Source organism: Malaclemys terrapin, chromosome 9 (genome assembly GCF_027887155.1).
Source record: "Malaclemys terrapin pileata isolate rMalTer1 chromosome 9, rMalTer1.hap1, whole genome shotgun sequence".
Taxonomy (NCBI): Eukaryota; Metazoa; Chordata; order Testudines; family Emydidae; genus Malaclemys; species Malaclemys terrapin.
In genome coordinates this window covers 26,609,719-26,625,321 of record NC_071513.1, presented here as the reverse complement: position 1 = coordinate 26,625,321, position 15,603 = coordinate 26,609,719, and the positions used below count along the sequence as shown (strand labels likewise).

Below are 15,603 nucleotides of genomic sequence, written 5' to 3'. Positions count from 1 at the left end.
GAAAGGAGCAGCTTCCCTCTACCGTCAGACTTTTCATAGATCTATATGCTCCACTTCCCCGTCCCTACCCAAAGACTTTGCAGCTTATAACATAACCACATATAGTGTTCTCTACACTGGTACAACTCTCACCCCACCCTAGAATTTCTCTGAAATAATGCCCCTGTTGCTATTCCTGTACAAGAAAGGCAATAAGCAATACCAGTAAAAAGCACCTGAAATCCACACTAGGGGTTGCACCCATTTAACTATTCTGGTAGAAAAATCAACTTCCTGATAGAAATACACCTCTACCCCGATATAACGCTGTCCTCGGGAGCTAAAAAATCTTACGGCGTTATAGGTGAAACCGCGCTATATCGAACTTGCTTTGATCTGCCGGAGTGCGCAGCCCCGCTCCCCCCCCTGGAGCGCTGCTTTACCGCGTTATGTCCAAATATGTGTTATATCGGGTCGCGTTATATCAGGGTAGAAGTGTAGTTAAATTGGTATTAAAAACTGTGTGTAGACAGTTTAAATGCAGCTAAGGTTGGTAGTAAATCAAATGTGCAGTCTTTGGCCTATATGACTGAGTGCTGGCCCCAGTTCTATTCTAAGGTCTTAAGTGGGACTTAATTTGTGCATTGGTCCTGAGCTGGCCTTCTCCACAGGGAGGAATTTCACTCAAAGTGAATAGGCTGTTGGAACTCGCCAGCAAAACTGTATTGCAAATAACCAAGGATCGGAAAACACACTGTTGTCTGAGACATTAACACACCTTTGTGAAACTTGTGTTACATTTGCAAATGTGTATTTATTTTTAAAGCATGATTTTGCAAAGAAAAATGGAAGACAAGCTGTTCGAATGTCATTGTGATACCTTAAACATTTGTTTCTCCACCAAACAAAGCGCAAAACAGAAGCTTGAAGGAAATTACACTAAACACTTCCCAATAGCTGACTAAGATACATAAACATTCTCAGAGAAATAATTACAACTATAGGCTGAATCCACATAGGATAGTAAATAGAACAGTTGATAGCACAGGAAAAAAACTTGATTTAAAAAAAAAAACAAAACTAATAAAAATTGCATTGTACAGGCTTGAATATACACTTAGGCCCCAGTCCTGCAAAGACTTATTATGCATGTGCTTAAATGTATGTTTCAATTGCAGTACTTGTAATGCATAAAGTTAAGTGTGTGTGTATGTCTTTGGCAAAATACAGTGTCTAGTTAAGGCAATGGGAGTCTTTCCCCTGATTTCAGTAGGCATTGCACTGGTTACTTATTGAACAACTTTGTCACTAAGAAGCTAAAGAAGCTAGGACTAATTCCTTTAATTAAAATATACTCCCTTGTTACACTTGTGAACACTGAAATATCTCTTTAAAAACAGCTGCATGTATATAAACTATAACATTTAGCTTTAAAAAATGGTAGTTGAGCTACCTAGCTTATTATCAATATAATGTAATCATTTGCCATTAAAGATAATACCCAATGTAATCATTATTTAAACCCAAGCGATATTCCCACCCCCAGCCCCCTTAAACCTGGGAGACACTAAATGGAAAGGCATTTTTGGCTGGGCCAAAAAGTAATAACATGAAATTCAGGTAGTTACACTTAAGTGTTTCAGCTACTTTTGTTTGCGTTTTATAGCTACACATAAGGCTTACTTTTGCAAGATATAGATGCTGTTGCTGCTACTTAATGACAATTTTTGTCTTAAAATTCATTCAAAGTGGATAAATCAGTACACACACATCTGACCAAATCAATCCCAGGTATAAGACCACTGAAATCAGTGGAGTTACTCTAGGATGAATTTGACCCATTTTTAGTGTGCTAATTTCTGCGTTCTGTGAAATAATACTTTGCAGTTTGCTTGAATGTTTTAATAGCTAATGTATTTATGGGGGTACACAAATTGAGGTCACCATTAGAGCGGAGGGAATTATTAATAATTTATTCAATTAATTAGGCCTCTCTCTTATTTTTTTTCAACTAGTGGAACGATTGTGGGTAGATCACTCTTTCTGCTAATTTATTTGTTAGTTGAATTTACTAAATCAATCCTTTTACTGCATGGATGAACTGCAAAGCGCTTAACGGAAGAGGGCCATGTGCAGCAAGGAACGATGGGGCCTGCAGTCCTGATGTGACGGTCCTGCACCATATAGCACACTTTGACAGTGAGCAGCTGAGAAGGAGGCAGCTGGCAGCAGGTGAAGAGCCCACTCTTTGATGTACAGGCCGCACTGTTTGTGGAGGTCAGCTGAAGAACTTAGTCACCGAGTCCTGACCTCTGTTGTAGCACAGGCTGCTGAGGGCAGGCAGGGGCGGGAGGTGGGAGGAGGATATCCAGACACCTACGTGTGACTAAGGAGAAAATGTTTGAGATGGAAGAAGAGAAGGATATAAAGAAATGGAAGGAGAGAACAAGAAAAGATGGAAAGAAAATGTGAAATAGAGATAGAAATGTGTTGTGAATAACACAATATGCTTAGTGCCAACAGCAGGCCCTAGCAGTACAGGCTTTTCACTAGCGATACCACAGTGTAGAAAGAGCAACTGTGTACCTATGGAAATGTGGTCGCCATATTGAATCAAGCTGCAAACCTTGAGGAGGTTCCACTTTGTGTCTCTGTGCTTGGTTTTGTTTGTTAATTATTTCCCCTGTTGCGCTGTACTTCTGTTGCAGAAGAGCAGTTGCTGAGAGGAGGTCACACTGGGCCTCGGTGTTTGGAGTGTCTTTGGCTTGATCATAGAACCACACAAGTTAGGAAAGAGCTACTAGGCCATTCAGGCCATCTCCCTGCAAAGGCAGCACTGCTCCCTACAGTATTTTCTAGTTCAGGTAGATCAGGTGAGGCACTCCACCAGTTTACTCTAGTCAGAGGTTCTCCAGTCTCAAACACCTATACCATTTGACTGCTGATTTTAAATGAACATTGTTTTCTATATTTCAAAAGGCTTTCAGCATCACAAACTCCATCAAATAAAGCTGCAGGTGTTTCTATTCTACCTATTTGACTACAGAGTTATAGAGCAGTCCAAGATTTCATATGTAATAAGGTTAAAAAAAATGCTCATGGTTTTTATTCCTTAATCGACGAGGCGCTCTCCTTGCTCATCAGGCGACTCCTGATGATTGCGCTGCTGTGTCTTGATAACTGATCCTGAAATTCTGCTGTTGTAAAGAAGTACAGGATTGGATCCAAACAACAGTCCAGGCTTGCCAGGCTTAAGCAAAAGGGCTGAGAGTAAAGAGTGCTTCGGCGTATGGCGCAGTGTGTAATAACATTCTCTTTCACCATCATGTAGAAGAAGAAGTTTATGTGATACGGTGTGAAACACACAAAGAACACAGCTGCACACATAGAAACCATGCGTAAAGCTCTCCGCTTTTCACTGGTATTTTGCAAAGGCATTTCGTATTTCTGAAGCGACTCTTTTGTTTTCCAGGTACAGTATACAATAATAATTAGAGGGCCCACAAATCCTAAAAGCTCAGCTATCGTTACCATAATCACAGAAGCTGTCTTACTGTCAATTTTCCTGACTCCAAGATCTGCAAAGCAGAAATTTGAATTGTTGGTTAAGTCAGAGTTTCTCATAATGGGAAATGGTGAGCAAGCAGCCCCAACCACAATCCATACCACAGCACTAATGGTGACGTCATACCTGCGCTTCCAGTCTTTGGCTTTGAATGGATGGAGGAGGAAGTAGTACCTTTGAATACTTATGCAGGTAAGGAAACAAATGCTTGCGTACATGTTGAGATACTTCAGGTAGAAACATAACAAGCAGAGAAATCTCCCAAAAGGCCACGTGTGGTTTATATAATAATATATTCGTAGCGGTAACGAGAGAACATGAGCAAGATCGGCTGCAGCCAAATTAATCATAAAAATGACAGCTTTGTTCTTCTTGCTGATGAAGCGACATAAAACCCATAATGCAGCACTGTTTGCCAGAAGACCAGGAATGAATATTATGGTGTAAGTGGTTGCATATAGAGAGTTTTTAAATGTTATATTAGGATCAGCACAGTTTTCTGAAGATCCGTTGCTCTGCATCTTGAGTGTGTCTGAGCAATCATTTGGGACTGGATGGAAGATTTCTGTAAAGAGTAAAAAGATAATCATAACATCTAGCTCTTATATAGCATTTTGCATCAGTAGATCATGATCCCCATTTTGCACATTGGGAAACTGAGGCTCAGGGAGGTAAAAGTGACTTTCCTACGGTCTCCTAGCCGGCCACTGGCAGAGTCTGGAATGGAACCCAGATCTCCTGAGTCTCAGTCTAGTGTTCTAGCCACTAAGCCCTGGTGCCTCCCAAAACAATTGCTGTAAAGGCAAAGACAATGCAAGATTGATCAATATTAATATTTGCATCACATGTACTACATGCATTACTTACATTATTACATTTAGTAAAATGTAGAGCCTACAACATGTCCTCTGTAAATCTCCTTCTCACTCTTCAATGCTTTTTCACAAGCAGTAAGATACTTTGGGGGTTATGAAACCTCAAAGACTGTTTCCCTCTATCGAAGGTATGTACCTGGTCCCATTACCATAGTATCTGAGCATCTTACAGTCAATAATGTAGTTATCCTCACAATGCCCTGGTGAGCCAGGGCAGCGCTGTTACCCCCACTTTACAGCTGGGGAAGTGAGGCACAGTAAGACTAAGCAACTTAGCCGGCGTCACACAGGAAGTTTGATCAAAGAATTGAAGTTGCATGTCCCAAGTATCCCGTGCTTAATTTGTAATGAAAGATGTGCCGGAGCTCAAGCAATTTTTTACTGTCATAACTGATGTGGCAAGCCAAGAGGTGCCGGGGCTAGGAACAGCCGAGCCAAGAGGTGCCGGGGCTAGGAACAGCCGAGCCCAGAGGTGCTGGGACTAGGAACTGCCGAGCCCAGAGGTGCCGGGGCTCAGCCCTGGCACAAATTAAGTACTGCAAGTATCAGTCTAGCGCCCTAACCACTTAATCATTCTTCTCAAAGTGAGCCAGGTCCATGTCACTGAAGCAGTATGGGACCCTGACAAAGTTGTAGCCATCAATGAAGAAGGGATTGATTTCCACCCAGCCTAGAAAAAATCCCTGTCTCTGACAGCCCAGGATAACCTGCAGTCTGGGCTAGACAAATGGAATTTACTTTCTTATTGCTTACCAAACACATTGAGCTACACTTAAAATGTGGTCATCCTGGGTCTCCCTACCACCCCAACACAAACCTGGGCCATCATTTTTAATTGAGCAGTTTAATTTTGAGGTGATATTTTCCTTTTTCAGACTCTCCTTTGATTCAAACTGCAGACTGATCAGGGTGGGGTGAGGAACTTCCAATTAAACTGTTAAATTAGGTGTATTTTTCCTTCTTTAAACCAGACTAGGATTTCTCCTCAGAGGGGATAATACAGGCAAGAAAAGTTCAGTTTGGGGATATTCCTGTACTCAAAATCCTGGGTGAGCTTGATTTACCAGCTCATCCAATGTAAGCGTAAAAATGAAGACTGGGTTCCTGTTTTCATGTAAATGTCACACAGTGGCTGAAGAAAGGGATGAGATTCCCAGCTGCTTTTCTACATTCCTTCCATGGCTCCATTCAGGGAAGTCCCTGGCAGCAGGATTTTATTGTCTCCCTTTTGCCAGGGAGTGAGGAGCACCAGAGGCACAGAGCCAGTATGAAAGCACAGACTTTCTGCATGGCAGTTGCAGGCCTTCTGCTGATTCCCATTCCCCTATGATCCATGAGAATCCATTGGATCTTCTAGGTATAGAGGTGGGCATCCCAATAGAATGATGGTGGAGGGATTCTGTGAGGAAATTTTCTCCATTTTAGTTCCCTGCAGGGAGTTTTACTGTGAGGATATAGCATCGGAGATACTGATTCACTGCAAATGACTCATTTTCTGCAAAGTACCACCTACAGGAGGCATCTGCCAGCAAAAGTGTCTCTGTAAGTAGATGCTGGCCTGGTAACTTGTAGCATGTTACTCATACATGACTAAGAAGCATATGGTCTACCACAGGGTATGGTCCAAATTCACCACTGGTGTAATCATTGGCCTGCTTATGCTAACAGTGCCTATGACCACCCATTTCTATGCCAGCAGGCCCTGAGAGCAGCAGTTGTTGCTCACTCTCTTTTTTGCCCTTCGTTTGAAACATGTTTCTATTCCTCTGGCTTTTCTTTTCTCCTTAAAGAATAGCCCAGCAACAGACTAACGCCATATAGCACTGACAGCCACCCACCTACACCCCACCCAATAAACAGCCCTCTGAAATGGCTGACTGAGATCAGTGGGAGTTAGGCCTTTTTTGAAAATACCACTAACCTCTATGTCTTTAGGCATCTAAATACCTTTAGCAATCTGGCCCATGGACTGCTGTTCTTACATGAATTTCAATTCCATTGACCTGAAATTAAATCAAAATGGGATATTTCTGTTTCAGTCCCTTTGCATGCAGATGCCCCTAGGTGCAGTTAGCCTTTATTAGATTTTATGTAATAACTAAGGAATTAGAGTTCATAAGCACTTTTGATGTAATCAAGCACAGCCTTCTGGCTCACCAGTGAGACCACTCCTATTGCAGGTCTTAAAAAGAACCCATGTATTAAATAAGCATTTAAGATAACATATTATCATCCCTGCTTCAGTAAAGCGTTGTCTGCACACAAGTGATTTCCAGCAATGCCGCCTTCATTTTCTAATGGCAAAGTATACCTTCTTACAAGCATTCCAGACATGAGGAAATACCTATCCCTCAAAGGTTTTCTCACTGTTTGAGTTGCTTCTTGGATGTGTAGAATCATGTTTTCTCAGAGAAAAGATATAGGTGCAGAATGATGCAGGTCTAGCATTGCTGATGGTTAGAGAATAACGGAATTTTTGTGCCATAGTTTTCATCTCGTCCTATAATCTGTTCTTTAATTGGCCACAAGGTGTCAGATTTAGACAATGTTTCATTTCTTTTTGCCTTTTCTTTAGAGAGAGATTTCTAACCCTGCTAAGAGAAAATAAGGTGTTGAAATACATGCTATGGCGTTGAGGGCCACATAGACACCTAGATAGATATGGTATGATTATTTTTAAATTATGTTTTATGGTTTTGTGTGTCTTGATGTCTTCTGGGATTATCTCAAATTGAAAAGTTTGTGTTCTGATTTTAGACAATTGATAGCAGAATAATTTCAGAGAAAAATCCCCTAACTTTTTGATGTTATAGTTAGGGGAAAGTCCTGATCTAGGGAAATTAAACAAAGATAGCTGTTCAGAATCATTGTGGGCACAGCCACATGGTTACAAAAATACCCTTAAAATGTGGTTGACAAAAAATAAAAATTAAACATCTGTATTAAATTAGCAATTGAATGATGGGCCTGTAAAAGGCTCTTTATTGATTTCAGTGGGCTCTGGGTCAGGCTCTATATGATGAAATATGGACTAAAGAGTGTGAAATGACTGGGAGTGCAAAATTATGGGTAACATTTATATAATAACAATGCTCAAGTACAGAGCATTCTCACCCACCAATTCACTAGGCTTGCCAATAATTAATCACTTTATTTAAAACATGATAAAACTATCCTCTAAGCTAAAATACAGAAACCTGCTCAACACCTGGCAGGACTGGACCCTTACTGCAAAGCTACTGACAAAGCAAGGGCACCAAAAGCATGTTGCATAGCACAGGTGGCAAGCTAACATATTCCATTCAATTATCTTTTTTCCCATATAGAGAAGACATATCACAGTAGTTTGGAAGTCACAAATGGACAGTGAAAGCCTCTGCGAAAACAAATTCCTACTGGATCATTTTCTTCAGAACATGCCATTTCGATAAAACCAATAATGAATAAATACAATATTGATGTTTGCTTAATGCTTGATTTGCATTTGTAAGACTGTGGTAACAAGGAAAGAAACGGTCTGTACTGGTGCACACTATTACTTGGTTACTTGTAGATGGAAGGCTGCAAAATATTATTTCCATGGCAATATCAAGAAAGGAATGCTCAAACTGAGACCAACAAGTGTAGGACTGTCATTCCTTGGCCCTACTGTTTTTTTATTGTGCCCATCAAGTGGTGACCAGACACTATAACTGGTTTAACTATGTTGCAAAATCCTTCCTCTAGAATCACTCCTCTCTGAGTGTTCCTGTATCTTGCACGTTGCTGGAGTCACAATGAAAACTGAAACCCTCACCGTCAGCAGTGAAAAGCTCTACAGTTGAATCAAAAGGGAGGCTTCCCTGGCTGAATGCTGCTCACAGCTTCTTAGCTGTGATAAATATGTATGTCTTACAGAGTTGTGATGCATGGCTAGAAAGGGTTAAACAGCTTGTAGGCTGAAGGACCCAAAGCTCACCTTTAAAGTCATGTTAGAAAGGTACGCAAATGATAATTAGGGCCATTCATACTAAATAGTCTAGAACTTTGAAATGCAAACCTATATTGTTAGAAGTAATACTAATTGTGTGTATCTTAGATATTACCTGTAAACAGACAGTTCCTGCCTGTCACTATAACTATTGATTCAGAGATCAAAAGGGAATATTAATATTTGGATGAATCTTGGGCAAAATGATGTCATTGTCAATATGTCTCTTTGAAGTTTGTAATAGACTGCCTAATGGATAAATTGCCCTATGTTAATTTGTGTAATGAATTACTGGTGGTGTTTAGAAAGCAAAAGGTTATATCAAAAGCCTATTGTTTAACCAGGACTGTGTGGTCAAGTGGATGCTAGAACACTGTATAAAAAGATCCTTGGATCCTGTTTATGTCATCTCCAATCTGCTTAAGCTTCATCAGGGGAAGTTTGAGTAGCAAGACTGAGGTCCCGGTTATGCTGGTACGCCCTGAATATGATATTTGGACCTTGGACAATAACCTATGAACTATTTCTGAAAGAACTCTTTGCAACTACAAAGCTCACCATCTCTGCTATGAATCTGAACCTCAATGAATTGAACTCATGTCTGTAGGTATATTGAGCTTTTAATCATACTCTCTATAAATTTTAGTTTAGTTAATAAGAATTGGCTGGAGCGTGTATTTGGGTAAGATCTGAAACATTCAATAATGTGTCTGATCCTTTGGGATTGGTAGAACCTTTTCTTTTATATGATGACATAAGATTTACAGAAATTTTCATCATATTTGATGGGGGTTGGATGAAGGCCTGAGGCTGGATCACTTTAAGGGAACTGTGTTGTTTGGACTTCTGAGTAACCAGTAAGGTAATAAAGAAGCTGTTTTATGCTGGCTTGGTAAATCTAAGTATTGGAATGTCCACCAGCTTTATGGGGATTGTCTGCCACATTCTTTGCAGTTCACCCTAATTGAGTGACCACAGCTTGCTGCCCACTAGGACCCAGGTCACAAGTGTCAATATGAATCAAATGTCCACTAATGTATTCCATTATTCCACTACGCAGTGTAGTTGTAGCAGTGTTGGTCCCAGGAAATTAGGGAGACTAATAACTCATAGACTTTAATGCCAGAAGGGACCCACAGTATGGGGAGGAGGTGAGCAGCCCTCAGTGGTAAAGGAACAGATTAAGGACTATTTAGAAAAGCTGGACATACACAAGTCCATGGGGTGAATGCAATGCATCTGAGGGTGCTGAGGGAGTTGGCTGATGTGATTGGAGAGCCATTGGCCATTATCTTTGAAAACTCGTGGCAATAGGGGGAGGTCCTGGACAATTGGAAGAAGGCAAATATAGTGCCCATCTTTAAAAAAGGAAGAAGGAACATGGTCCTCAAGGAATCCATTTTGAAGCACTTGGAGAAGAGGAAGGTGATCAGGAACAGTCAACATGGATTCACCAAAGGCAAGTCTTGCCTGACCAACCTGATTGCCTTCTATGATGAGATAACTGGCTCTGTGGATATGGGAAAAGTGGTGGACATGATATACCTTGACTTTAGCAAAGCTTTTGATACGGTCTCCCACAGTATTCTTGCCAGCAAATTAAAGACGAATGGATTGGATGAATGAACTATAAGGTGGATAGAAAGCTGGCTAGATCATCAGGTTCAACAGCTAATGATCAATGGCTCAATGTCTAGTTAGCAGCCAGTATCAAGCGGAGTGCCCCAGGGGTCGGTCCTGAGGCCAGTTTTGTTCAACATCTTCATTAACGATCTGGATGATGGGATGGATTGCACCCTCAGCAAGTTTGCGGATGACACTAAGCTGGGGGGAGAGGTAGATAAGCTGGAGAATAGGGATAGGGTCCAGAGTGACATAGACAAATTGGAGGATTGGGCCAAAAGAAATCTGATGAGGTTCAACAAGGACAAGGGCAGAGTCCTGCACGTAGGACGGAAGAATCCCAGGCACTGCTACAGACTGGGGACTGACTGCCTAAGTGGCAGTTCTGCAGAAAAGGATCTGGGGATTACAATGGACAAGGAGCTGGATATGAGTCAGCAGTATGCCCTTGTTGCCAAGAAGGCTAACGGCATATTGGGATGCATTAGTAGGAGCATTGCCAGCAGATCGAGGGAAGTGATTATTCCAGTTTTGGGCCCCCCAGTACAGAAGGGATGTGGACAAATTGGAGAGAGTCCAGCAGAGGGCAACGAAAATGATTAGGGGGCTAGGGCACATGAGGGGAGGCTGAGGCAACTGGGGTCATTTAGTCTGCAGAAGAGAAGAGTGAAGGGGGATTTGATAGCAGTCTTCAACTACCGGAATGGGAGTTCCCAAAAGGATGGAGCTCGGCTGTTCTCAGTGGTGGCAGATGACAGAACAAGGAGCAATGGTCTCAAGTTGCAGTAAGGAAGGTCTAGGTTGGATATTAGGAAAAACTATTTCACTAGGAGGGTGGTGAAGCACTGGAATGAGTTACCTAGGGAGGTGGTGGAATCTCCATCCTTAGAGTTTTTTAAGGCCCGGCTTGACAAAGCCCTGGCTGGGTTGATTTAGTTGGTGTTGGTCCTGCTTTGAGCAGGGAGTTGGACTAGATCAGGGGTAGGCAACCTATGGCACGTGTGCCAAAGACGGCACACAAACTGATTTTCAGTGGCACTCACACTGCCCGGGTCCTGGCCACTGGTCCGGGGGACTCCGCATTTTAATTTAATTTTAAATGACGCTTCTTAAACATTTTAAAAACCTTATTTACTTTACATACAACAATAGTTTAGTTGTATATTATATACTTATAGAAAGAGACCTTCTAAAAATGTTAAAATGTACTACTGGCACGTGAAACCTTAAATTAGATTGAATAAACGATGACTCGGCACACCACTTCTGAAAGGTTGCCATCTACTGGACTAGATGATCTCCTGAGGTCTCTTCCAACCCTAATCTTCTATGATCATGATCATCTAGTCTGGCCTCCTGCACATTGCAGGCCATAGAACTCACCCACCCACTCCTGTAATAGACCTATAACCTCTGACTGAGTTACTGAAGTCCTCAAATCATGATTTAAAGACTTCAACTTACAGAGAATCCACCATCTACGCTAGTTTAAACCTGCAAGTGTCCCATGCTCCATGTTGCAGTAAAAGGTGACCTCCACCCCAGGGTCTCTGCCAATCTGACTCCGGAGGAAAATTCCTTCCCAGCCCTGAATATGGTGATCAGTTGGACCCTGAGCATTTCAGCAAGCTCCACCAGCCAGTCACCTGGGAAAGAATTGTCTGTAATAACTCAGAGCCCTTGTGATGTTCCCCTGGTTCCAAATAACTCTGGACCAGTGATCTGCTAGCTCACTCCAATCCTCGACTCTGGGAGCCAGCCTTACCCTGCTCTGCTTTGAGAATCCGCACTCCTGGGTTGTTCACGCACAGCCTCTAGCATGTAAGCTGCTTGGATTGTGCAACCAAATGACACTAGCCAATATATCCAGTCCCAGACACAACCTCCATCTTGCAGTGTCCAGTAATGCCCACTGGACACTGCAAGCTTATATGAGTTCATCAATTTAACAAATAAATTGATATGTACCAGGCTTGTTATCCCAAGGGGAGTCTCTGACACGCTTCAAACCAAATGCACTGCTTCAGGTAGAATAAACAAACAAATTTATTAACTACAAAAGATAGATTTTAAGTGAAAGTCAGGTTTGGTCAATGAAATGAAAGCAAAACGCCTTCTAAGCTGATCTTAACACTTTCAGTGCCCTTACAAACTTAGATGCTTCTCACCACAGGCTGGCTGGTTGCCTTTCAGCCAGGCACTCGCCTTTGATTAGCGCTTCATTCGCTTGGTGGTGGTGATGTAGATGGGGGTAGAAGAGAGAGAGAGAGAGCATGGCAAATGTCTCTCCCTTTTATCATGTCCTTTCTTCCATCTTGGCTTTGCCCCCCCCCTTCAGAGTCAGGTGAGCATTACCTCATTGTAGTCCCAAACTGACCAAGAGAAGCGGGGGGGTGACTCACTCGAGAGTCCAACAGATCCTTTGTTGTTGCCTAGGTCAGTGTACTTTGTTCCTGTGAGGCTGGGCTGGGTTTGTCCCAAAAATGCCCTGATGAGGTGTGAACTGCCCCTCTGCTCTTGGAGAGTTTGCCTGAGCTTGTTTTAAACAATGAGGACACATTTTCAGCCTCATAACTATATATATGAAATTACAACCGATAAGATTACTATAACAACAATGCTCAGTGCATCATGAGCCTTCTGAAGACACCCGACATGACAAACTTTGCATTGGATACCACATAATCATATTATAAGGATGAACATGGGAGTACATGGTGTTCCCCCAAGGTACAGAGCGTCACAGCCCTCCCCATCTAGTTTCCCAGCACTGGATGTTGGAGAATATTTGCTACTAGCAGTCACAGACCGGCTACATACCATTGTAGGCAGTGTCATCATACCAACCCCCTCAATAAACTTATCAAGATCAGTCTTGGAGCCAGTTAGGTTTTTACCCCCATTGTTAAGGGACTACTCCTACCTTGTTTGGTCCCTTACAATATGTGCAAACTACTTATGCTAAACAATCTGATCCACTTGGCATTTTGCTGTGACACAAGGAGTACCTTTCCCAGACCTGGAGAAGAGCTTTGTGTAGTTCGAAAACTTGTCTCTTTCATCAACAGAACTTGGTCCAATAAAAGATATTACCTCATCAATCCTGTATCTCCAATATTCCACTGACACTCATACTGATAGGGAAAAGTTTGTGCTACTGTCCCCTCAGCACCAATACAAGTGCACACACCTTCCCAGATACCTTGCCATCACACTTCTACCATGCTGGGACAAATTCATCATTGGTATGAAGTGGAGTTACACCAGGGATGAATTTGGCCCATTTGCTCTGACAGGATTAAAGCTCTGAGCATCATCCATTGGACCACATTTCGACAATAGCCTTTATGCCAGTGAGTCTCAACCTATTTATTATAGTGGGCCACATACGTGGCCCACAATGTGTTATGTGGGCCACATCCAATAATACCAGTATGGCCCTGAGGATTTCACATGGGCCTAGGTTGACCAGACAGCAAGTATGAAAAATCTGGACAGGGGTAGGGGGTAATGGAGCCTATATAAGAAAAAGACCCCAAAATTGGGACTGTCCCTATAAAATCAAGACATCTGGTCACCCTACGTGGGCGCAGCTCTGAGCCGATTGGGCCACAGGTTGAGAACCACTGCTTTATGCCTTTTAAAAAGAAAAACCCAACATCCTTATTTTATATGCTAAAATCTCATGCGAAAGCTAAAGGTCTCTTCCACTCAAGTCTGTGGCAAGACTGGCTTTGCATGGTAACTGACTCACCAAAAGAGGAATTCCCTTTTCATTTACTTAGCTTTGGAACCCAGTGTACTGCTGAGTTTTGTTTGTAGTTACCTTAAGGATACACAAACTTAGTCACCAGCCACTTGACAGGGGATTGCACTATTACATTCCCTCCGATCTCTAGCCACCTGTTTGAGCGATTGTCAGAGTATTAAGGAGTCTTAAGTAAAGAAGTTTTAGAAAGCGTGATTTAAATGCATCCATCAGAGATCAAGCTATGTCTAATCCAGTTTAATAATTGCAATCCTAATCCATGCTGCAGTTTTCATATCAGTGGCAATTGCCTGATAGTCTCTGAGAACATTGCGTCCCACCCTTTAGACTTTTGTCACATTGTGTTTTCCATCACCCAGCTCAAAGGAATATTATCATTTTGCTCTCACAATTTAATTACATAGCATCATAGATTACATATAAACAACAGCTAGAACAAGGAATCTTTTGATTCTAATAAAAATCCTTCACTAGATAAAATAGCGGTCTGCTGGAATTTCCGTTACCATCAAATACAATTTAAAAATAAAAGATTGTACTGATTTTGACTCAGAAATTACACCACAGAACAAAATGACCTCTTGTAACAACATTTGATAGTAATTAAGATACTATTAATTGCAACAGCATAAAATTTCACTCTCTCAGGCATCAGTGGTTTATTACAGCTACTACTTTAGCTCTTTCATGCTTGCAAAAATTTGGCGGGCAAACCGATCAAATCATCATACTGCTTTTGTCTGTGCTTCTGCAGTCTCTGTCTGTATCTTTATCTTGATGGAAAAGCTATCTTGAGAAAACACTCGTTGCAAATTTTTTTTACAATATAAAGTTAGTAAAACAAAGAGCGCTACAACAAGCTTTTCTCATTCTAATTTTCCTGCTTTGACAAGGGAATGACCACAATGAAAAGCACAAGAAAAGCATTATTTTAATGTAGCATATTCCAACAGTGCAGGTTCATTAGTTTTTGCTTTAATACATGCAGTCAGAGCTTGAAAAACAGCCTTACCTTATTGCCCAGCAATCCTGCTGATAACTGTGGACTTGTGCAGCTAGAAGAGGAAGTAAAATGTGAAAGCTTGTTTACGTCTCAGAAAGCAACCTGAATGACGCCACTGACTGTTTAAAATAAGGTTAGATTGTGACCACATCCAATGCTGCTGTAACAAACTTCACTGAGCACATGTTAGGACTGGTGTACACAACTCAGATTATATAAGTGCTTGAAATCAGGATGCATTAGTCTCACGTACATTGTAGTAAACCCTGCAAAGTGCTTATCACCTTAGGAGCACTCACAACTCTCATTGCGATCCATTCCCATTAACTTCTACACTATTCCATTAGCTCTCATGGGCTCTCTCTCCAGGACTGGTCCCATGCAGCCTCCCAATGTCGCCCTTCCTCCCACAAGAGCCAGGCTGCCACGGGAGACCAGGCAGAGCTATCACCCAGGGAGAAAGCTCTTCTGTGGGCCAGGAGGTTCCTTCCCCTGTAGGCCCCTGAGGCAGGGATTTGGATCTCCTGCCCTCCTCTACAGGCCGAACTCTGAACTGATGTTTACAGAGTTCCCAGGGCCTTGCCTCACTCTCCAAAGGGAAGTTAACGTTTGGTCCACGGTATTTATTTTTTGGGGGCGGGGGCACCTAGTCACAGAATGTATCCAGCTATTGCCTTGTATTTGTCGCTGCTGTTTGTTTCTTTCTTGTTCCATGTGATTGTTATGTACAGGGCCTACTCCTGCTCCCACTGAAGCCAATGGCAAAGCTCCTAGCAGCCTCAGTGGGAGCAGGAGCTGGCCCGTCATTGCTCTGCAACC

At 42.1% G+C, this 15,603-nt stretch overlaps 1 protein-coding gene across 1 annotated transcript; it reads right to left on the bottom strand.

Moving 5' to 3' along the window:
* Positions 1-779: 779 nt before the first annotated feature.
* On the bottom strand, positions 780-14,871 carry LOC128843197 (putative P2Y purinoceptor 10). The gene is made up of 2 exons (XM_054039808.1): positions 14,794-14,871; positions 780-4,109 (listed from the first exon to the last, which is right to left on the bottom strand). Exon 2 carries the CDS (start codon positions 4,063-4,065, stop codon positions 3,085-3,087), a length of 981 nt encoding a protein of 326 aa, XP_053895783.1. The 5' UTR covers positions 4,066-4,109; positions 14,794-14,871; the 3' UTR covers positions 780-3,084.
* Positions 14,872-15,603: the final 732 nt, after the last annotated feature.

What these genes read in the sequence shown, in the direction of transcription:
- LOC128843197 (XM_054039808.1), bottom strand. Translation starts at nt 4,065, where the DNA reads ATGCAGAGCAACGGATCTTCAGAAAACTGTGCTGATCCTAATATAACA.